The sequence below is a fragment of the Metarhizium robertsii genome (genome assembly GCF_000187425.2).
Source record: "Metarhizium robertsii ARSEF 23 chromosome Unknown MAA_Scf_9, whole genome shotgun sequence".
Classification (NCBI taxonomy): domain Eukaryota; kingdom Fungi; phylum Ascomycota; class Sordariomycetes; order Hypocreales; family Clavicipitaceae; genus Metarhizium; species Metarhizium robertsii.
Window position 1 is genome coordinate 589,303 of NW_011942237.1, and position 21,108 is coordinate 610,410.

Here is a 21,108-nt window from a genome sequence, read left to right on the forward strand (position 1 = left end):
TTACGCGTATGTGCTGTAATGACTACAAGGCATATTAATATCAGGCCGAGCAAGCATGGTATTGATGGGCAAGGTCCCAAGTCCAGCATTCGTGATTGGATTCGTCCTGGCCCATGACATCCTGTCCAGGAGCTGTGTTCTGCCCCGGGCCGCAATGGCAACGAGTGTGCAATCAATCAGCGAAGACAGTATGATGGGAGATCAAGGCCATGTCTTCAAGAGCAACGACATGATACATGTTTGCCTCTTGATTTTGGTTGGTGAAGAGGCACTAACAGCTAGATCCCAGACAGAGCAGCACGGCTCTTTGTCTCAATGATTGGATATGTTTTCCCCGCACATGGGCAGCCCCCAACTGCAGGCTCGAGTGCGAATTAGGAAAGTGGGAGGGCTCGTGGCATGCAACAAGAAGCTCGGTGGTTTGCCGATCTTCCCAGATGTCATTTTTCTGCTTTTTCTACCTAGAGCTCTGATGTTGTGCTGTGCTGTGTTGTGTTGGAGAGTTCGGACTCGTCTTCCTGTGTGCGGGCTGTGAGCGAGCGAGTGCTTTGGCCAACAGCGATCCTCGATGATGCTGGATACTACTTACTGGTCAGGTTGGACAATACGCAAGGATGACGGTGTAGCGCAGGTCGGTCGATTTGGTCGTGCCATGGACCGGAGTAGACGCTGCATGTGGGGGTTTTTAGGCCGCGGGGGAGACGAGACGAAAGACTTGACGGGAACCACGAGATGGGGTCCCCTGGGCGTTTTTTTTTTTTTTTTTCCCTGGGTCTCGTCGGCGGCCGGCGGGTAGCTTTTTGGTGTTTTCATGCCGTTTTGGCGCGGCGCCACTTTTGACTGAACGGCCTCTGGTCTGCGGGCTGTGAGAAGATGTCCACTGCTTCCACGGGGTGACAAGTCAACTAACTGGTGTCACGCCTGCGGAGGGTCAATATCTCGCGGCCAGGAATGCCTGCTTATCCAGCTCCCTGTTCCGGAAGATGGTCACGGGTTGAGCCGATGTAACCGTGGAGCAGCCGAAACAACAACTACACACGACACGACGACTAACGGAAAGGAGGGGGAACATGCTTGATCGGGAACGACCCCGAACTCGCTGTTTGGAGAAGCACTCGACTGATCTCATTATTCGGCCCTGGGTTATGTTTCCCCGCAAGATTGTACGACGGCGGCCCGTCCGGAGCACACGAGCAGACGGGCAGGCTAGCAGACGCCCTGATGCGTAGTCTGTAGACTGAGACAGAGACAGAGACATTGCCGTTTTGCGGCAGGGCACTTTGTTGCGCATATTTGAAGAATGGCCCCGGCCACCAGGTGGAAAAAAGATCCCGAGGGATTCTCTCCCCCGGACCAAGGGACTCTCACTTACACGATATATTCACATATTCACACGCCATCCTCCAGGGCAGCCAACTTTGGAACTCGGCCATAATATACATGTCCCGCGCAGACGTGTAAAGCAGACATGGCGGAAGAAGAAAAGGCAGCGGGCGACGCTGAAAAGAACCCGGGCGTGTCGTCGACGCTCGACTATGGCAGCCAGATCCCGCCGGAGCTGCTCGAGACGCTCGCGCCCAACGGCGAGGCCGACTTCATCCTGGAAAAGATCAACTCGATGCCCGAGGAGGAGGCGCTCGCCATTGTCGCCGAGTCGCTGGCCTTCCACGCCGACGACTGGAACTTCCCGTCCGACATGAGGGAGCGCATGAGCCGCCTGCTGCGCCTGGGGCCCAAGGGCTACGGCGAGTTCTACGGCCGCGACCTGCGCGTCGACGCCGTCATGATGAAGTGGTCCAGCCCGTATCCCGGCGTGCGCGCCGTCGCGAGCCCCCTCGACGACCCCGAGGTGCCTATTGAAACGGCGAGGGCGTACTTTCTGGGCATTGGGTGGGCGGTCATTGGGACCTTTATGTCGACGTTTTTCAACAGTCGCTTTCCGGGCATCAGTACGTTGGCTTCTTCTTGTTCTGTTTTTCGTCTTGTCTGCTTTCATGAGACGGGTTTTCTTCCCTAGAATCCACTTGGTCAACATCATCATCATCATCATCCTCATCATCCACCAGACACTTGCAATGACGACGAATAACTTACCATGGCGCTCCCCCCTTTCCGCAGGCCTCAGCAACTCCGTCATCCAGATCCTGCTCTTCCCCTGCGGCAAGGCCCTCGAGGCCGTGCTGCCGGACTGGGGCCCGACCGTGTTCCGGACGCGGCACTCGCTCAACCCGGGCCCGTGGACGTTCAAGGAGCAAATGTTCGCCACCATCACCTTCAACATCGCCATCTACACGACCAACAGCTACGGCATGATCCTGGTGCAGCGGTCGCCCGTCTACTACGGGCTCGACTTTGTCGACTTTGGCTACCAGCTCATGCTGACGCTCTTCGTGCAGCTCATGGGCATGGGGCTGGCCGGCTACCTGCGCCGCTTCTCCGTGTATCCCGTCAAGGCGCTGTGGCCGACGCTCATGCCCGTCATCGCCATGAACCGCGCCCTCACCAAGCCCGAGCCGCGCGAGAACATCGACGGCTGGACCATCTCGCGCTACCGCTTCTTCCTCGTCGCCGCCGCCTCCATGTTCGTCTACTACTGGCTGCCGGGCTACCTCTTCACGGCGCTCTCGCAGTTCAACTGGATGACGTGGATCGCCCCGGACAACTTCAAGCTCGCCGTGCTGACGGGCTCCAACATGGGCCTGGGCCTGTTCAACCCTGTCACCACGTTCGACTGGAACGTCGCCACCTCGTCGTACGCCGCGCTCGCCCAGCCCTTCTTCTCCACGTGCACCATGTACGTCGGCAGCCTGCTCGGCGGCTTCGTCATCCTCGCCATCTTCTACTCCAACATGTACGACACGGGCTACCTGCCCATCAACTCGTCCTCGGCCTTTGCCAACGACGGCAAGCCCTACGCCGTGCAGAAGATCGTCGCCGGCAACCGCCTCGACCTCGACAAGTACCAGGCCTACTCGCCGCCCTTCTACTCGGCCGGCTACGTCCTCACCGTCGGCGCCAACTTTGCCTTTTACCCCGTCTACTTCCTCTACATCATGGTCAACCAGTGGAAGACGATTGGCAAGGCCTACGTCGACTTCTACAAGGGCCTGCACCACGGCAAGGGCAACTACGAGGACGCCATGGACGTGCACAACCGCCAGATGGCCAGGTACAGCGAGGTCCCCGACTGGTGGTTCCTCGTCATCTTTGTCGGCGCCATCGTCGTGAGCGTCGTCTGGGCCGACATCTACCCCGTCGACGTGCCCGTCTGGCTCGTCTTCCTCGTCATCGCCGTCAACCTCGTGTTCGCCGTGCCCCTGTCCTTCCTGTCCGCCACGACGGGCACCAACCTGGGCCTCGGGTCGCTCATCCAGATCATCACGGGGTTCCTGCTGCCCAACAACCCCAACGCCTTCCTGTTCGGCCAGACGCTGGGCAGCTGGGCGCTGGCCGGCTACGGGGACAACTACGTCCAGGACCAGAAGATGGCGCACTACTGCAAGATTGCGCCGCGGGCCGTGTTCCGGAGCCAGATCGGCACCATTGTCATTACGTGCTTCGTCGCCGTCGCCACGCAAAACTTCATCCTCAACAACGTCGAGGGCTTGTGCACGCCCGACCAGCCGAGCCGCTTCACCTGCGCGGGCGACGGCGCTCCCCTCTACGCCAACTCCCTCATGTGGGGGCTCCTGGGCTCCGAACGCATGTTCAACTCGGTCTACCCCTTGTTCAAGTGGTGCTTCCTCATCGGGGCCGTCGTCGCCGTCGTCTTCCTCGCCGGCCAGGGCCTGGGGCCGAAATACCTACCCGGCGTGCGGGAGAGAATCCGGTCCCGAATGTCCCCCGCGCGCTTCCGTCGCCTCGACCGCACCCTGTTCCGCTTCGTCGCTTCCCTCATGTGGCTGAACCCGGTGCTCATCATCCAGGGCATTCAGCACTGGGCCCCGTCCAACATGGCCTACAAGACGCCCGGCTTCATCCTGTCCTACATCTTCATGTACTGGCTGCCGAGGCATCGCTTGGCCTGGTGGTCCAAGTACAACTACGTCCTGTCTGCTGCCCTGACGGCCGGTCTCGCTGTCAGCGCCTTGATCATGTTCTTTGCGGTTGGATATCACCCCAAGAGCTTGAAGTGGTGGGGAAATACCGTCAGCACCGATGGCATTGATGGCCAGCAGGTGGGATGGCTGCCCATCCCCGAGAGAGGGTACTTTGGACCTGAGAAGGGCCATTTTCCGTAGACTTTTTTTTTGGCGCACGAGTGGTTTGATGGGACTTGTTACAGTTTCTTCTTTTTTTTTTTTACCGTGGGTGTCTCTGTCTTTGTCTTTTTTTTGGTCTCCGTCTTGGCAAAATACTATAATAAGCGACGGATATTTAGTTGCGGAGGCTAGACCTGTCGCATGGGTTCTGTGCTTTGTGTCACAGCCTGTGACTTTCAAGTATTCGTAGATTATAGTTTCGCCTCTTCGTTTCATGATGCCAGCCACGACGGCTCATATCTCTATTTTTCGCAACTTTCACCGTCAGCAGTGTTTTGCCTTGATACCGCACCGTGTCTGACTCACGCATGGGACCGTGTTGTTTTGGCGTCTGATCACCAAGTTCACCCTTTGAATGAGTATTTTTCCATGTTCGCTTTGTTGCCCAAAAATGAACAGGGGGCTGAAAAAAAAAAAACGTAGGGCGTTCGTGTCATGACGCTAGTCAATTCATTCCGACGTCTTCATCCACCTCGGAACCGTGGTGTTGGCAAGTTGGACCAGGGATCCATGGCCATTTTAATTATCCAACAAACAAAGACCGACTGAAGCATTGAGCACCAATCGTCACATCTCCAACTCGCATGCGGGGTTGTTTGCCTTTTTGAACGAATAAAGCATGTTCAACATGCTTGCGCAATGCAAAGTACATACTAGCTACACCTGTGGGTCCCAATCATAATTGCCGTATTATGTCGCAGATCCATTTTAATCAAAATGCAGCAGTCCAGACTAAAAATTGGTAATGGGATGTAACACTGTTACCAACATGTTGGTTTATGGGTTAATGAAGCTAGCCGAGGCGGAATACGACAGACAATTGGTGCAAATAGACACTTGGGATGATGTTGCCTTTGGACAATCGTCCACCTCCCAACATTCAAAGTCCAAGTCTAGCATAGTGGTCGCCAGTCAGATGATGCCATGGAAATGCGGAAGACCTTAGACCTCTCTTCTAGGAGTTACACCTGCATCTGCAGGCCATTCTGCTCCGAAATCTATCAGATACTAGTACGAATCGACAGCTGCAAAGTAAATGCCGGAGCGCCACATCAGTGACGAGGGACGCCACCATCGTTTCCCGAGATGGTCGTGTCTCCAGTCTCGGCGTACCCAAAAGCAGAGTTCGAAGTTGTCGCATAATTCTCCCCCATCTAAATGGTCACATGAACTGTGACTCCGAAGTCCGGGGAATCAGCTCCGACTATTCCTTGCTCAACCCCATCGTGCGCGCGCCTTAGTCTCCGTATACTATTGTTCAGCATTGAATCCCCTTGGTCATGGAGACACATAATACTTGCGCTTATCAAGGCGTACAACATGTATGTACAATCCATACACACGCAAAATCGTACGATACCAATCAGGCGGCTTCAAACTTTTTGGCTCCTTTCCCTTTCTGGTGCCAAGCCGGGTCAGCCTTCAGGCACACAATGATGGCAGCAGCCCTGTGCTGCAAAACACGGTCAACTCACAGGCCAGAGAACAATAGAACCCGTCTTATTTTCTCTAGTATGCAAATCATCGGAATCAGGCGGAGAAATGACGCACATACCACACATTCTCTTCCACAGAAACGGGCCAACACAACGTGAACATGTCGGTGATGGTTCCTCTTGGTGTGAGACCACCAACCAGCTGGTCACTTGAGCAATGGACCCAGTCTAGGTTGCCAGAATCCCAAGGATCATGCTTCTTGGCAAATAGATGGCCTGGGTACTAAGACACAATGTACAAGCCCTGTCCGGCACCTGCACACGGCTTGTTCGAGACTCAAAACTTTAGCCTCGTCGACTTGGGGCCGGGAGGAAGCAACAAAATAGGTCCGACTCCATAATGTGAATCATCTAGAAGAATTTAGCCTAGCCCTGGCTAAAGGAAACATGCAACCAAAGGCAAGCCTCCCCAACGCCTTTTCAAGCTTACCCATACATCCTGGCATATTGTAGAGAGATTCCTGGCTGCACACGTCCCTCCACCTCTCTTCAGAACGGAAGCCACATACGGGGAAGCATGCAGGGAAGTATACGGGGTAGCGGACAGGGCTTTATGGTGGAACGTGGCCAAAATGAGCCAATTCCAAGGCTGTTAGCTGGCCATGTCCATCAATGGTTTCATCCCACTTCTCCAGTTTGCAGGCGGCCCTGACAGGGATATGCGGTTGACCAACTGACTCAGCACTACTGACGCAACAGACTACCGTCCGGCGTCGACTGATGGCGTTAAGCGTTTTGACCACGACGAATCCAAGACGCAGGTCGATCTCCAACGAAAGAACTCGCGGACGCCTCTTGCGCCTATGCAATGTTGTTTTCAACGGACGCTCGGTGGAGTTGCAACCGGAGACAAATGGTTGGCTCAGATGTTGGCTAACTCTTTCTCCTTGTACTCGCATGGGAGCAAGGTCATGTTGCCCCGTACTTGGCATAGTCGGGGTCCGTTGCAACCTCGCCATGTGAATGTCAATTGAAACTACGGGGTTATGTCGCAACCGGTCGCACTGACAGGCGTCATGCCTCTAGATTTTACTCGGTGACGTCTGTTGATATCCAGCAGAATTCGATCCAGGTGCGCGCAATGTGCCGCGCATCAAGATGCCGGGTCGCTGACCACCAGAACGATATCATCACGGCTAAAGGCCAATCTCGGGGCGACTGGCTGCATGGAGGCGCGGTGCCATCCGCAGCCACGTTCCAGGCGAGTCCACCAACCACCTCTTCACCAGGATAGATGGGGTCTGTAAGTAGTTGGTGGTGTGCTTGCGGCCTGCGTCCTTCCAACATCTCCACGACCCCATGATTGCAAGGGGTCGGCGCAAAGAGAACCGAGCGGGGTCAAGCAGGAGCTTTGTCTCGGGCGGGGTCCCAAGCTGCGGCAGCTTGTTGTTAAGCTTACTGCTTAAACATCAATCCCAAGTGCGAGCACTAGAGCCAACGCATCAAGCAGCGTCGCGATTTGGGCGGCGGCTTCGGGTGTAACCCTCAGCCGTCGTCCCGTTTTCCGCTCTTGCTTCTCTCTAAACACTCGAGGCCAGATGGTCCTTGCACCCGTCAGAAGGAGCATTTGGTGACATTTGCCGCATGATTTCCCTGTATTCCAGCCGACAGGCACGGAATCCCCTCTCCGGTTCCGGGGAGCGTAGGCCAAGAGGTTGTAGTCGTGGGGGACCGAATGCCACAAGGCGCATCTTCTGCCCTTAATGGAGCTCTCAGCTGATGATGCGTCCCCCGCATCACAGCTTTCCATTACTCCAGGAGGACACACCATATTTGCCGAATCGTGGCTCTTGATTCGCTCCGTGTCCTGTCTCGAAGGAGGATTTGCTTTTTTGCATGATATCAAATTCAGTGCTGGCTTGCCGTCCACACCTCCATTTCACTTGCCCCCAGTGTTTCCCCAGCCTCGACTCAGTATCTACCAGGAGCATTAGCCTGGTCCAAATCAGGATTCCCGTCCAGAGACAGGGGTGGGATCAAATCACAGGCCACACCTTTTCTGCTAAAAGGGATCCCCAGATGCCTCACCTCGTCAGCAAACGCTAACACACAAAAAGAGAAGGCGAAGAAGCGGTCGGGTCGCGGCTTGTGGGTGGTTACGGAGTAGACTGGGGTTGTACTGTTAGTTTCCTGCGATACTTTCTGTCATGTAACGCCGGGAACGACCGACAAATTTTCGTGTTTTTTTTTTTTTTTGAGAACCCCTGCGATGTACGGAGTATTCCATGAAGAGCAATGGGTCTCATCTTGGAGACACCCTGCAGCGCGTGGCGTGTGTGCTTGCAACCTCTCCAGCATTCTCCAGGTCTCAGAAAGATCACAGGCGCATATGTATACTGGACATTCAACCCGCCCCTTCAAACCCTTTCTATATATAGGCAAGACACTCGTGAACTCTCTCACCTCAGAGTGCTTCCCCTTCACCCCTCTCAATTCCAAACAGGGATCCAGAGCGACTCGTCTATAAGAACGCTGCTGCCATTCGACCAAGCAACAGGTATCCGTGATTTTGCTTCTTGAATTCCCTCGTTCTGATTTGTGCCGCCTTTCGCAATGGCGCCGAGAGAGAATGAGCCCGCCGATGCTCTGGCTAAGGGTATTATTCCCACCGCAAAACAATCCCTCAAGGATTTGTTCATTTGGCGTCAACGTGTGGTCCTTTCCAACGAGTACGGAGAGACTCGTTGTGAATGGAGGGACCCCGACCGCTTCGTGAATCCCATTAGTCTTATGGCTCAACTATCCGCAAAGAACTGGCTCTTCTTCCTGGTTGGATTTTTGTCTTGGACGGCCGACGCATTCGACTTCCACGCCCTGTCAATTCAGACCAAGAAGCTAGCGGTTTACTATGGCCGTAGCAAGACTGACATTACCACCGCCATCACATTGACGCTGCTCCTTCGGTCGATTGGTGCAGCCTTCTTCGGTCTTGCAGGCGATAAATGGGGGCGCAAGTGGCCCATGGTGGTGAACATGCTTGTTCTCGGTCTTTTGCAAATTGCCACAATTTACAGCCAGACTTTTCAGCAGTTCCTAGCTGTCCGAAGTTTATTTGGTCTCTTCATGGGTGGTGTCTATGGAAATGCCATTGCCATGGCCCTCGAACAATGCCCGTAAGTGCTCGTCTGAAGTTGAAATAAGAAGTGCCGCACTGACAAGCCACCGTTTCTTGGCCAGATCTAATGCTCGTGGCTTGATGTCTGGCATCTTGCAGCAGGGCTATTCGTTCGGCTATGTCTTGGCCGCGTGCGCCAACCTTGGCGTTGGCGGGGGGACAGATACTTGGAAGATTGTCTTCTGGATCGCTGGTAAGTAATCATGCGTGGCAATACTGCAGTCTTTAAAGGTTCTTTGGGTGTTAACTTGATGTCTGTGCTTTGCGTATAGCCGGGTTTTCCATTGCCGTCGGCCTCGTCCGTATTCTGTTTCCTGAGTCGCAGCAGTTCTTGGAAGCCAAGAAGAATGGTAAGAAGGCAGCCAGCCCTGGTGCATTCTGGCATGACACCGTCAAGATGCTCAAGCAAGAGTGGAAGATGTGTGTATACTGTATCATTCTGATGACGTGGTTCAACTACTATTCCCACACTTCGCAAGATTCATACACCACCTTCATGCTCACTCAGAAAGGATTGGACAATGCTGGGGCCTCGAGAGCCTCGATTCTGATGAAAGCTGGTGCGTGTGTCGGCGGTACTATCTTGGGGTACATGTCGCAATTCATCGGCCGTCGTCGAACCATCATCAGTTCGTGCCTGATGTCGGCTGTTTTGATCCCAGCTTGGATTTTGCCCACTGGGGAACGTGCACTGAGCGCGACTGGTTTCTTCATGCAATTCTTCGTCCAGGGAGCTTGGGGTGTGATTCCCATTCACTTGAACGAGCTTTCTCCTGTGGCCTTCCGATCGACTTTCCCCGGCGTCACATATCAGCTTGGCAACATGATCTCTTCGCCTTCGGCACAGATTGTGAATGCCATTGCCGAGAAGATGTTTGTGACCACACCTGATGGTCGCAGGGCCGAAGCTTATGGACCAGTCATGGGCATCGCGACTGCCATTATTGCCCTTGGCATCGTCTTCACCACCATGTTTGGTCCTGAGCGTCGTGGGCGCGATTTCGAAAATAAGGTTGCTGGCATGACTAGCGAGGAGTCGTCTACCAAGGTTATGGAAAGTGAGGACGAGGAGAAGGGTCGAGTTGAACTTGAGGAGAGAAGGTAAAATAGCTCATTGAATCGTTTACAGTAAATACCTAGGTACTTAAGTAGATAGGCGCTTATGTACCTAGGCACCTGAATGTGGCCAAGCCATGAAGAGGGGAAACATGAATCGAATAAATGCCAGACATCATGTTGCAAAGTTATCGTCTCGCGTAGGAGTCAGCACGTGTAACCACCTAGATGCCTCTAACTACCCTGTACTTCGCATGTGACGCCTACGGTCTATGCTTGGGGTCAATGCCAAGGAATTCTATAACCACAATGAAATCTGCAACTAAAAATTGGCGTTCTCCTTGTGTTATTTAAAGAGTAGCAACAGCCTGTATCGTTGTAGTCTAGCTGTGCATTACTCTTCATGGAGCCAGGGAGTCATTATTCAATCGACAAGTCCTCCCGCACAGATGGACCACTTCACAAGCTTCTCGTGGCTTCGAAAAGCCGTGTGGATAACCCGAGTTAAAATCTAAAGGAATATTTTTTCTTTTTTTTCTTTTAGAAATATGCATTTATTACTTTGACGGTTTCAGTGAATTATATATAACTTGTCCTAATATCAACTCTGGCAATAGTATGTGAATTGCTCGGCGGGCTTCATCTTTTTGCGAGGTACGCTTATTCCTGTATTACCTACCTAGGTACCTAGGTACCTACCTAGGTAGGGAGGTTATTTATTATCTTAAAACTCTTCTTAATATATTTTAGTGCTTAAGTAAGGGATCTTTAATAAAATATATTTACCTAATATAAAATTATATTATAATATAAAGTTTAATAACTAGGTACCTAGTAGAGTGTGAGCGCATGTAGCAGAAAAAGCGAGCCGCGCCGAGCAATTCACAGCAGTATATACCTCTTTAGTTGCGGAATGGCTCGTGGAGAACTCCACCCCCATACAAATTTCTTAGGTAAGCGAGTCTCCGCGAGCCATTCCGCAACTAAAGAGATCCTCCTCAGTCCCTCCCCTGCTCACCGCCTAAGCTACCCCACGTTTGTCCCACCTAGTCTAGCACCGATTCTGCCGCTTCCCAACCTCGATTCCACCAACACCAAACCACATCTCGCCAAACAGCCGCACACTGCAGCACCAATCTACACCTAACAACCATGACGTCTCATCCGGACCACCCTCCCGCTGATGCGGGTCCATCCGAAGTCCGCAATGAAGTCAAGAAGCCCAAGAAAAAGAAGGTTCTCCTGATGGGTAAATCTGGATCCGGCAAGTCCTCCATGAGGAGCATCATCTTCAGCAACTACATTGCTCGAGATACTCGACGACTGTAAGCTCTATCTTCGCCCCTCCTCACCCCCCTCTAGCCCTTCAACTCAGTAACTAAATCGAAATTTACCTCTCCAACAGCGGCGCTACCATCGACATCGACCTCTCCCACGTAAAATTCCTCGGCAACCTCACCCTCAATCTCTGGGACTGCGGCGGCCAAGAAGCCTTCATGGAGAACTACCTCTCCCAACAACGCGTCCACGTCTTCTCCAACGTCGGCGTCCTCATCTACGTTTTCGACATTGAATCGCGCGACGTAGACCGCGACCTGGCAACCTACGTGTCCATCCTGTCCGCCCTCCTCCAATACTCGCCCGCCGCCAAGATCTACATCCTCATACATAAAATGGACCTTGTTGTCCCTACCGCCCGCGAAACCGTCTACGACGAGCGCGTGCGCACCGTCAAGCAAAAGACTGCCGAGTACATCAACTCTGTCGGCGGAGACACGAGCACCGTTGAACTCACGCCCTTTGCGACATCCATCTGGGACCAGAGCTTGTACAAGGCCTGGGCGTCCATCATCCACGACCTGGTGCCGAATCTGGCCGTCATTGAGCGCAACCTCGCCAATCTAGGCGTGGCAATCGAGGCGGAGGAGTTGCTGCTGTTTGAGCGGACGTCCTTCCTCGCAGTCTCGTCGTGGACGTCGACCGAGGGACGCCGGAATCCGACAGAGGACAGACTGGAGCGCATGTCGAACATCATGAAGCACTTTAAGCAGAGCATTTCGCGCTTTACGGGAACGCCTAGGAATGCAGAGCAATTTATTCGCATGGAGCATAAAGCGGGCACGCGCTTCAACTTGTTCATTTTGAAATTCACGACGAATACATATCTCATGGTGGTGCTTCCTCCGGGCGAGGCCAGATTCAACGCGGCAATGCTGAACTGTCAGATTGCGATTGAGCATTTCAAATTTCTGGATGGCCCGGCTCCACACGCCATAACTGCGACGGTCGTGCCTCCTGCGTCGTCATAGAGAAGGAGAAATTGCTGAGGCTAAGAAATTCTATTAAAATACGCATGAGAAGCGATACCAGAGTTCAGTTTGGAGTTTTGGAGCGATGATACCAATTGGTTTGTTCACACGGGCGAAGGGTGATTTGACGCGAAATCTTGAACGGCATATTTATAAAGAGGTACAAATTTTTAATGGCCTTGATTCTCGTTCGAGATCAGGAAGACTTTATTGTGGGCAGCTCTTTCGCCGTATATTGATTTGCATGTTCCATAGCTACCGATGTAGGCAGCTGTATGAGCCGTCCCTCAGTTCTGTTCCTCTTTTTCTTTTACTCAGTACATATTGCCGGGTTGGAAAGTATCTATAATCATTACTCTAAGTCCATTTGACAACAGCCGTCCCGCCCTTTTTGAATTCTGCCATATCACCCAATACCAAGTCTTTATCAGTATGCTCCTTGTTCGGGAAGGTCGTTGCGAGGACCCACGACCGAGTTCTAGTCTCTGGCGACGCCCCCTGGACAAATCCATAGACATCCCCCACAGTATTGGTGGTATTAAAGCGAGCTGGGAGTCGCGTTCCGTCTGGCATCTGAATTCTGATCAGGATGGTAGGCTGTGAAGAGTCGATGGATGGCTCCGGGTTTGCTGATGCCGATGCTGATGAGGCTGGTGCTGTGGTTGTGGAAGCAGCTGGCGGAGCAGGAGCACCAACGCCGGGTACAGGACTTCCCAGACGCTGACCTGTTCCAGAGAAAGGCCTATACTTCTTAGGCGGTGGCTTGTAGGGGGTCTCGTGCCGATGCAGCTTGACGTCGACTCGCTGATCATGTTGGACATTCATTAAGTGTAGCGGAGCGCGGCCTGATTTTATCATTTGCAAATCCGCTTGATTGGCTGGGTCGTCAAATCGTCGAAGTTCCCCATCGTCAATGCTGAAACCGTTCTGCCAGATGTGTAGAATGCGCTCCTCAGGCTCGGCACTGGATGTAGGAGCAGCGCCCAGAGGATCAGGAATCCTGCGGCTTTCAACGCCCTCACCGCCTAGTGTGACGCCAGCACCGCGGAAGCGCGATGGACCAGACGGACCAGGTTCGTCCACAGACTGATCGGGGCGGGATGCATTGCTGCAGCATATAGTTAACCACGTGTACTTCTTCCATTCCTCGACAGCACAGTCAACTCACGCTTTCGCCGCCTTGGCTAGAATATCACTGATGATTTTTCTTTGGCTACCTTCTTGGTGCGGGTCCTGTACGGCAAGTCCAGATTTCTCGCCGCCAGCAAAAAGATTGCCACGGCCCTCATCATCATCGTCCTCGTAGTCGTCATCATCGTCTCCGTCGTCCTCGTGAGCATGGGCACCGCTACCAAGAGACCCTAACGTCGCAATGCCTTTCCTCTTGGGTTGTGACGTCGTCTGAGGGCCTCCTCTGCTAGACGAAGCGGCGGCGGGAGCAGGTCGCCCGTCGAGCGTACGAGGCCCAGAATACGCGGACTCGGGCCTTGAATCGCCCGATCCGCTTTGCATCCTTGCTTCGTCATCGTCCTGGAAAAAACTGTTACAAGCGGCCATAAGATCCCATTGATTGGCATCAAGGTACTGCGTTGCCTGACAAAGATGTTAGGTCACGATTCTTGACAGCAAGAAGACCCCCCGCTGTAGATACCATACCTGCTCCGGACTGCAGTTGCACATGTTCGCAAAGTCTTGCATAAGCTTCTCCCGGTTGGGAGTGTCATGGTTGTCAGCCATGGTATGATGACGTGCGCAGAGCGCGGGGCAACTGAATAGACAGAAGTCGAAGAGGTGAAATTATCTTGCGATGCAGTTTCCGACGAATACTTGGGTTAGAGCACGACTGGTCGATATATTGGTAGCAAAGGCTGTCTTGTGAGATAAAGAAATGTATGAGGATGATGGAAGGTGATAGAACTGAGCTGTTTGTCAATGGGCGGCAGGCAACGGGACCCTCGTCATGACTCTGGCCTTGTCCCGCGTGGAAGCTGGAAGCTCCCCAGAAGCCCATGCCAAGTGGCGCGACCCACATTTGCTCACGCACATGCCCGCCCGGCCACCTGCCAGTTGCCAGGCTGCACCGAGCACCGCTCCTCTGCTTAGTCACTCAACCGTTCTCTCTTCACCGTACTCCGTCGTCCGTACTCGGCATTCGTAGACGAGATCGCGCACTTCCGACCTGCGAGGCGTACCCCAACAGCACCGTGTTGCTGCTGCCCACGATTTCATTGTCCATCGTCCGCACGTCCAAAGAGAGTCTACCCCTGATATAGACGAGGTCAACTGCCTACAATGGCCTCGGAAGATCCATCAAGTCACCTCGCCGAGTCTGGCATCACTATGCATTCTGACAGCGAACAATACTCCCCAGGCGAGGAGCTCTCCACCTCACCTGAGAGCTCGGGCTCTCCCGTCATTCTCTACAAGCCGCCCACTGTTTTGTCATTAATACGAGGTGCCGCTATCAACCTGCTGCTTCCTTTTATCAATGGTATGATGTTGGGATTCGGAGAGCTATTTGCTCACGAAGCTGCCTTTAGATTAGGTTGGGGAGGCACGAAGGTATGCTGGAACCGTTTACTAATGAGGCATTTACGACGCAAAGCCACACCTGCTTTGTTCTCGTTGACCAAGTCAGTGCCGTCATGTTTCCGACCTTAACTGATCGAAATGCGCTAGGTCTTTCCCATGTCACGAAGACGGGCGCACCCGATCGGCCCCGGTATTGAGGTCCGAGAGCGGCGACGAGGACCAGGACCTTCGTTGGATGACTTGGCAAGCTTGGAATAGGAGAGGGATGCACAATATAAGCATTACTTGGAGATTCCGAGTTCCTCATGGCGTTGGAAATGATCGGCTACATCATCGCTGGGTCTACGGATCTTCTACCCACGACCGGCGAGCGGCGTTATAGCAAAAATTGGGGCAATTGCTTCACTTGGTTTCATGTGAGATTAATAAGAGGCACGGCATGTCAAGGCGTACGAGGAGTGTCGAAGATGATTGTGTATATATATCTGCCGGCTGAGACCTGGCCTCATGATTGCGAGCCTCACTATATTAAACCAACTGCAATATTAGATGTCGACGATTCAACTCTATTTTGAAATAGTTCTTGTTCATCTTACTAGTTGGCATTAACATCTGATATCGCCTGGTAACAATTTGGGGGATATAGGCCTAGTCAGGAAAGCATCGTGATAGACACTTCATTCGAGAGTGCCGTCAAGCCCTAATAATAAAATTGGCCATGAATTCCGAAGCCAATGGCCATGTCAGTCAACTATGTGGTGCCAGAAAACTCCTTTCCGTAGTTGATGGATGTGTTTGCCGCTTTGTTCCCCGAGGTCTTCTGTACATGGATATGTAAGGATCAAACATTTCCCCGACATAATTTGTCGACTATATAGCTACACGCAGTCAACGAAGTCAGCAATCCATTTCGCCTGTTGTCAAAGTGTGAATGTCGGCATGTCTTATACGACCCCGACATACCGAAGTTTCCAGTCTGCTGCCAATGCACAACCTGTCGTCTCCATAGAAGCGAGATCCATACCTCCCACTTTGCACTCACACAACATGACCACCGCATATGCCTCTTACAAAGAGCATTGTAATATTCACCAATTGCAACCTCCAAATCACTTATTCAAATGAATCCTTGCCTAAGTTCTTATCGATAACGCGCATTCTTTGCAGACACCAGCTAGGCTCAGGAACACCCGACGATTAGCCGGCCAAGGTCCCCAAAAAATTGTCCAACAAACTACCAGCCAAAACGGCCGTAGAAACATCGAGTTCTAAAATTCCCTATATCACCGTCACCACAATCGTCGCGATGCTTCCCAGTCGAGCCATTGCGCGCTCTGCGCCATCATTGGGGGCGCAGAGACAACTCCAGAGTAGATGGGCCGTAAGAAACTCCCCACTCCCTGCATCTTGTTATGAGTTCTTTCGTCCTACCGCAAAGATGCGTGCGTCGCGGCTAGAATACTGATAGAGTTGGCTCCCCGATTTTAGAACCCCCCGAGTGCCCTCTCGCAAAGACTTGGGAACGGTCGTCAATTCGGGACATCCCTGCGCTTCAATCCGTCCAGCTTGACAACGTCACCGTTCCGGACGCGAAATGTCGCTCCGCCCATCATGCTCTCGGGCGTATCCTCATCTCGGCAGTTCTCACTCTGGGGCTACGGCAAGAAGAAGACGCCCGAGGAAGAACCCGCGGCCTCAAAGCCAGAAACTACCTCAACCACACCCGAGGCCGTCCGTCCCGTAGACCCGACCCCCGAAAACGTCGTCCCCTCGCCGCCCACCGAGCCCGCAGTCCCAGCGTCCGAAGTCGACCTCTCCTCCATTTCCGACATCGTCAACGGGCAGGACATTCTCAACATGTCCGAACAGATCGGATACCTGAAAGCCCTGGGTCTAGATTTCGGCACCGGCCCCACGTCTGTCATGCAATGGGCCCTCGAACACGTCCACATCTATAGCGGCCTCGGATGGGGGGCTTCCATCATGGCCACGGCCGTGCTCCTACGCTGCATCATGTTCTACCCGCAGGTCCGCAGTCTCAAGTTCAACGCCGTCATGCAGAACCTGCGCAAGGACCCCCGGTCCCAAGAAGCCATGAAGTTGGTCCAGCAGGGCTTCGCAAACCAGGACAACGAGATGCGCCAAAAGGGCCAGTATCTGAACAAGATGCTCAAGGAGCAGTACGGCGTCAACAACTGGGGCATGCTGTGGTCCTTTGGCCAGATCCCGTTCACATTTGGACTGTTCCGCATCGTCAGCGGCATGGCAAATGTTCCCGTGCCGGCCATGGAGACCGCCGGATACCTCTGGTTCACCGACCTGACGGCCACCGACCCATACTTCATCCTCCCTGCCGCCGGTACCGCTCTCATGGTCGGCGCCCTAGCCGTACGTTTCCATACTTGCTATCCTCCAAGTTCCCCCCTCCCCCGGTCCACCAGCTAATGCCCGTACAGATCAATGCCAAGCACACTCCCGAATCGCAAAAGAAGATGCTCAAAACAATGACCTACGTCTTCGGCGTCGTCGGCTTCATCGGCACCACATTCCTCTCCGCCGGCGTCAACCTCATGACTGTTGCCCTCGGCGCATCCACCCTCATCACCGCCATCGTCCTCAACAACGCCCTGGTCCGACGAACCGTCGGCCTACCCCCCCACCCTACCGCCTCATCCACCGCCCCCCAGAAAACCACGTACGAGGCTCCCCGTGCCGCCAACACCCCCGAGCCTGGTCTCCGAGAACGTCTCGAATCCAGCCTCAACGACATGAAGAAGGGCATGTCCGACCAAATCACAAATTACACGGGAACGTATAGCGGCACCGACGAGGAAAAGGCTGAGAGGAAGCGAAAGGAGCTGATGCGCAAGTTGGAGGATACCCGCAAGCAGCAGGAGCGCGAGGAATTTGAGAAAAAGTACAAGACGAAGAGCTAGTGTGGTGGATGCTGTTCGATATGGTGGACGAACATGTAACTTTTATGCATTTCATGTACAAAAATGGATATCTAGAGGCTTTGGGGGAGCATATGGTGGCTCGGGCAGGGTTAGATTCATCTCCCGAGAAGATATAGCTTGTACATTAGAGTTTTTAAAAACACAGCGCATCCCCCTGCTATTTTGAAAGGGCTTTTGGAAATCAAAAGAAGAAATATACAAACTCGATGAAAATAGACCTTTGGTCAAAGAGCCCTTTCGCGGACCATCTATTCATATAACTAATCTCGGGGCAAAAGTATTCATTCACTGATTTATACTGTAGGGATATCGTCGTGCAAAAAGGTGTCTACCGTTCCGTCCACCCTACGTCGTCATGTGGCTCGTAATAAATGTCCGAGTAAGGATCAGTTTCTTCTCCCGCCAAGCCCCTCTGTTGCTGTCGCGAATTAGAATACGGTCCCGTCACTGTCAATCAGGATTGGCGGCTCCTTGGTATTTGGCCGGTTGATCTCGGCGATTTCGCGGCCTCCCTGACCGATGATGGATTAGTAACGTCAGAGGAGCATGACACAACAAGAATGGTCAACTCACCTTCCAACTTCCCGCTTCCAGGAGCTGGGGCAGAGTCATCTCATTACCAGCAAGTTCATTTTTGAGATGCTTATTGACTTCTGCACAGAGCAAATCAAGCAGACCGACTGTTGCGCCACGCCATTCAACCACGACATCGTCGCTAGGCTCAAACATGGGGGCTACCTCCACCCCGTTATGGCCAGTCCGGCGGCAATAATCGGCGTAATTCTGGAGGCCGCGCTCCATATCATCCTTCTTCAAATTCAGAACACAAAGATCTACAAACAGCCCGCCGTTACGGTACTCTGGTAAGCCAGTAAGTAATTCAGTACCAGCGAAGTGCATGTTCAGGAGCGACTGCATTGGCTGCATAAGGGAGTATGTGAGCCATTGGGTGAGCTTGTGGAACGGCAAGATCGATTCCCAGGATGCGGCACCAGGATTGGGCATAGCTTGGCAAGGCCATGCATCTCCAAGGGATACGCCATTTAAGGCTGTTCGTGATGGGGGCCAGATAGGTGCTAAACCATTCATTAAGACGTTCCATAGGACCGGCAACGGCACAATTAACATAGAAGACGCCTGTGTTGAAGGGTGTGAAAGCAGATGGTCTAAAACGTCACTGTCAGAGAAATACGCATTTAAACCATGCAGCGCTTGTTCCATACCAATCATATTTCCAGGTCTGCCATCTGCACCAAAGTACTCAGCCTTATCACTGAGAGCGCCAGCAAGCCGGATAAGGAGCTCGGTGCGACCCTCTAGGCCAGCCAGTTCGGCCCCGGGGCGAGATTGAAGCCCTGCTTCAAGCTTTTCCACAGTCAAGGCTTTGAGTCCATCTTTGTCGACTTGAAATTTGTTGTTTGCATTTCCAGAGAAGAGACCCTTGAGTAGTCATCAGCCTTGACCGCTCAACTTGCCAATTTGAAGGGCCGTGGACATCCGTACCTCTTTGAACATTTCTAAGCTGGCGACGGCCAACCCTTCGGAGCGTCGATAAATCTTCCCATTCTCCGTGCTCTTGTAGCTCCACTGAGTACCGGCACCAGCATCCAGCAGTACGCTGACCAAGAACAGGTCAATCAGTCGACGACATCGCTCGGTGCTGTCAACAGACTCTGGCCAGGAATCGAGCAACTCCTTAACGCGATCACGATCGCCGACGCAAAAATGCTGATATCGTCCATGCCCGGGTATAGTGTTAAAAGGTGCCTCGTAGTCCCGCTGTGACCCATGTTAATTCTGATTTATGTTCAGACCATATTTCCCAAAGAGGGGTTGTGGAAAACGTCACGACACCGGCCATCTCCGGGGTAAAAAAAGGGAGATGATGCGTGCGGGGAAACAGGTAAAACATGTAGTGTAGTGATGAACATACCTTAATTAGGCCAGAGACAAAGGCGACGACATTGGGCAACTTGGCGAGATCAACATCAAAGTGATTGAGTTCGTTGCGCGTCGCCTTGTCCATGATAATCTTGCTCCTCTCCCTCACGGCACCTAAACTGCGGAGGTATCCGACAGGGTCCAACTGAGGATCCGGGGGTCGAGGAAGATCGACTTTGGGCAACTTGATCGGCGACATTGGTGATAGCGGTGTGCCTGCTGACGTGAAACTTCCGGCTGAGGTGCGGTTTCCGATGCCTCGTGAATTTCCAGAGGCAACGCTGGTTGTTGATTGAGAAGCCAGAATGGATGAGTTACCCTTGGGGGCCTTGTCCTTTCGAGAAAAGAAGCCCATTGTGGTTGGCTAGTTATCTGATACGAAGGGCAGAACTCAACCAGGCACACTCGCAGGTGGCCGATGAGGGGCAGGGTGCGGGGAGAGCTCTGCTCGGCTCAGGAGCCGCAGGTGACAAGTGACAGATCGTGCCGTGATTGCAGATATGCTGGACGATGGCGCACTTTATGCTCGCGGGGTTATTATTGTCAAGGGATCTCGTGGTGCGTTGGACAGATGCACTCAATCCAAGGTTGTCCGAGTCGCGAGCCAGGTAAAACCGAACCGAATTAATGACCGTGACGTTCTGGACCAGGAATGAGCGAGCAAGACGGATGCTTTTGAAGTGGCGGCGAAGGCTCCTAGGACGTCGAGCAACTTGAGAAACGAGGGCAGGGGTCTAGGCGGGGACTGAACGATGAACCAGGCAGCTCAGTGGCTTGTCCCAGAAGTCTGTCCTAGCTGGGATTTGTGGTCGGTCCACCACCAAGTACGGAGTACGCTGATTGATTACCAAGGTCGAAGGCTGGTTCTGGACGGATGTAACGCCGATTGGTGCTGGACCAACCGCGCCTGGAGGGTTTGGGGCTTTCCAAGTATTGCCCCGAACCTAACCAAATTCGCACCTATCTCACTTGAAAAATTTATAAATGTCCAATTTTGGCAGCCGTCGTAGGTCAAGCTGCTATGTCGCTGTACGGTGTACGGAGTAGTACTACTACGTGCCTTGACTCCTTTGCTTCGTTTGGTCTCTCGGCTGTGTCGGCTGTGTCGTTGTCTGGCAGCAGCCGCAGGGCACTGCAATTTATGGGGTCGAGTCAAGGTATAATTTGCTGTGGCCTGGGCAGCAACAACACCTCCTGCTAGCCCAAGTGGCTGCCCTAGATTTCCATGCCCCTGGTTAGCGACCGTCGATCAACGGTTTTGAGAAAGATGTGTTGCCCTACCTATTCCCCTCGAGTCAGTCAGTGCAGTCGGTGCGGTTTTGCGGCCGTTGGTCATAGAGCCGAAAGGGCTGGTGCCTAGGCCCCCTGTGTTGGTAGATGGCGGATGGATACCCCGTATCTCGAAATCCAGGAGAAAAGGGTCAGGGTCTACTCCGTACG

General features: G+C 53.2%; 7 protein-coding genes across 7 annotated transcripts; 5 read left to right on the forward strand and 2 right to left on the reverse strand.

Annotated features, from left to right (window-relative positions):
- Positions 1–1,468: 1,468 nt before the first annotated feature.
- On the forward strand, positions 1,469–4,241 carry MAA_01448 (oligopeptide transporter; the record flags this gene model as incomplete). Its single annotated transcript, XM_007819446.1, has 2 exons — positions 1,469–1,949; positions 2,119–4,241. 2 exons carry the CDS (start codon positions 1,469–1,471, stop codon positions 4,239–4,241), a joined length of 2,604 nt encoding a protein of 867 aa, XP_007817637.1.
- A 4,070-nt stretch (positions 4,242–8,311) lies between these two features.
- Positions 8,312–9,978, forward strand: MAA_01447 (lactate/pyruvate transporter; the record flags this gene model as incomplete). Its single annotated transcript, XM_007819445.1, has 3 exons — positions 8,312–8,871; positions 8,936–9,066; positions 9,146–9,978. 3 exons carry the CDS (start codon positions 8,312–8,314, stop codon positions 9,976–9,978), a joined length of 1,524 nt encoding a protein of 507 aa, XP_007817636.1.
- Positions 9,979–11,081: 1,103 nt separating this feature from the next.
- On the forward strand, positions 11,082–12,238 carry MAA_01446 (GTP-binding protein GTR1; the record flags this gene model as incomplete). Its single annotated transcript, XM_007819444.1, has 2 exons — positions 11,082–11,254; positions 11,335–12,238. 2 exons carry the CDS (start codon positions 11,082–11,084, stop codon positions 12,236–12,238), a joined length of 1,077 nt encoding a protein of 358 aa, XP_007817635.1.
- Positions 12,239–12,595: 357 nt separating this feature from the next.
- Positions 12,596–13,975, reverse strand: MAA_01445 (SEP domain protein; the record flags this gene model as incomplete). The annotated part of the gene is made up of 3 exons (XM_007819443.1): positions 12,596–13,346; positions 13,407–13,831; positions 13,895–13,975. The coding sequence occupies 3 exons, from the start codon at positions 13,973–13,975 to the stop codon at positions 12,596–12,598; spliced, it is 1,257 nt and encodes a 418-aa protein (XP_007817634.1).
- A 555-nt stretch (positions 13,976–14,530) lies between these two features.
- Positions 14,531–15,028, forward strand: MAA_01444 (outer membrane protein TOM13; the record flags this gene model as incomplete). Its single annotated transcript, XM_007819442.1, has 2 exons — positions 14,531–14,800; positions 14,918–15,028. 2 exons carry the CDS (start codon positions 14,531–14,533, stop codon positions 15,026–15,028), a joined length of 381 nt encoding a protein of 126 aa, XP_007817633.1.
- A 1,048-nt stretch (positions 15,029–16,076) lies between these two features.
- Positions 16,077–17,706, forward strand: MAA_01443 (Membrane insertion protein, OxaA/YidC; the record flags this gene model as incomplete). The annotated part of the gene is made up of 3 exons (XM_007819441.2): positions 16,077–16,151; positions 16,259–17,158; positions 17,227–17,706. 3 exons carry the CDS (start codon positions 16,077–16,079, stop codon positions 17,704–17,706), a joined length of 1,455 nt encoding a protein of 484 aa, XP_007817632.2.
- A 449-nt stretch (positions 17,707–18,155) lies between these two features.
- On the reverse strand, positions 18,156–20,023 carry MAA_01442 (urg3; the record flags this gene model as incomplete). The annotated part of the gene is made up of 5 exons (XM_007819440.1): positions 18,156–18,239; positions 18,301–18,893; positions 18,951–19,167; positions 19,231–19,506; positions 19,661–20,023. The coding sequence occupies 5 exons, from the start codon at positions 20,021–20,023 to the stop codon at positions 18,156–18,158; spliced, it is 1,533 nt and encodes a 510-aa protein (XP_007817631.1).
- Between the last annotated feature and the right edge of the window lie 1,085 nt (positions 20,024–21,108).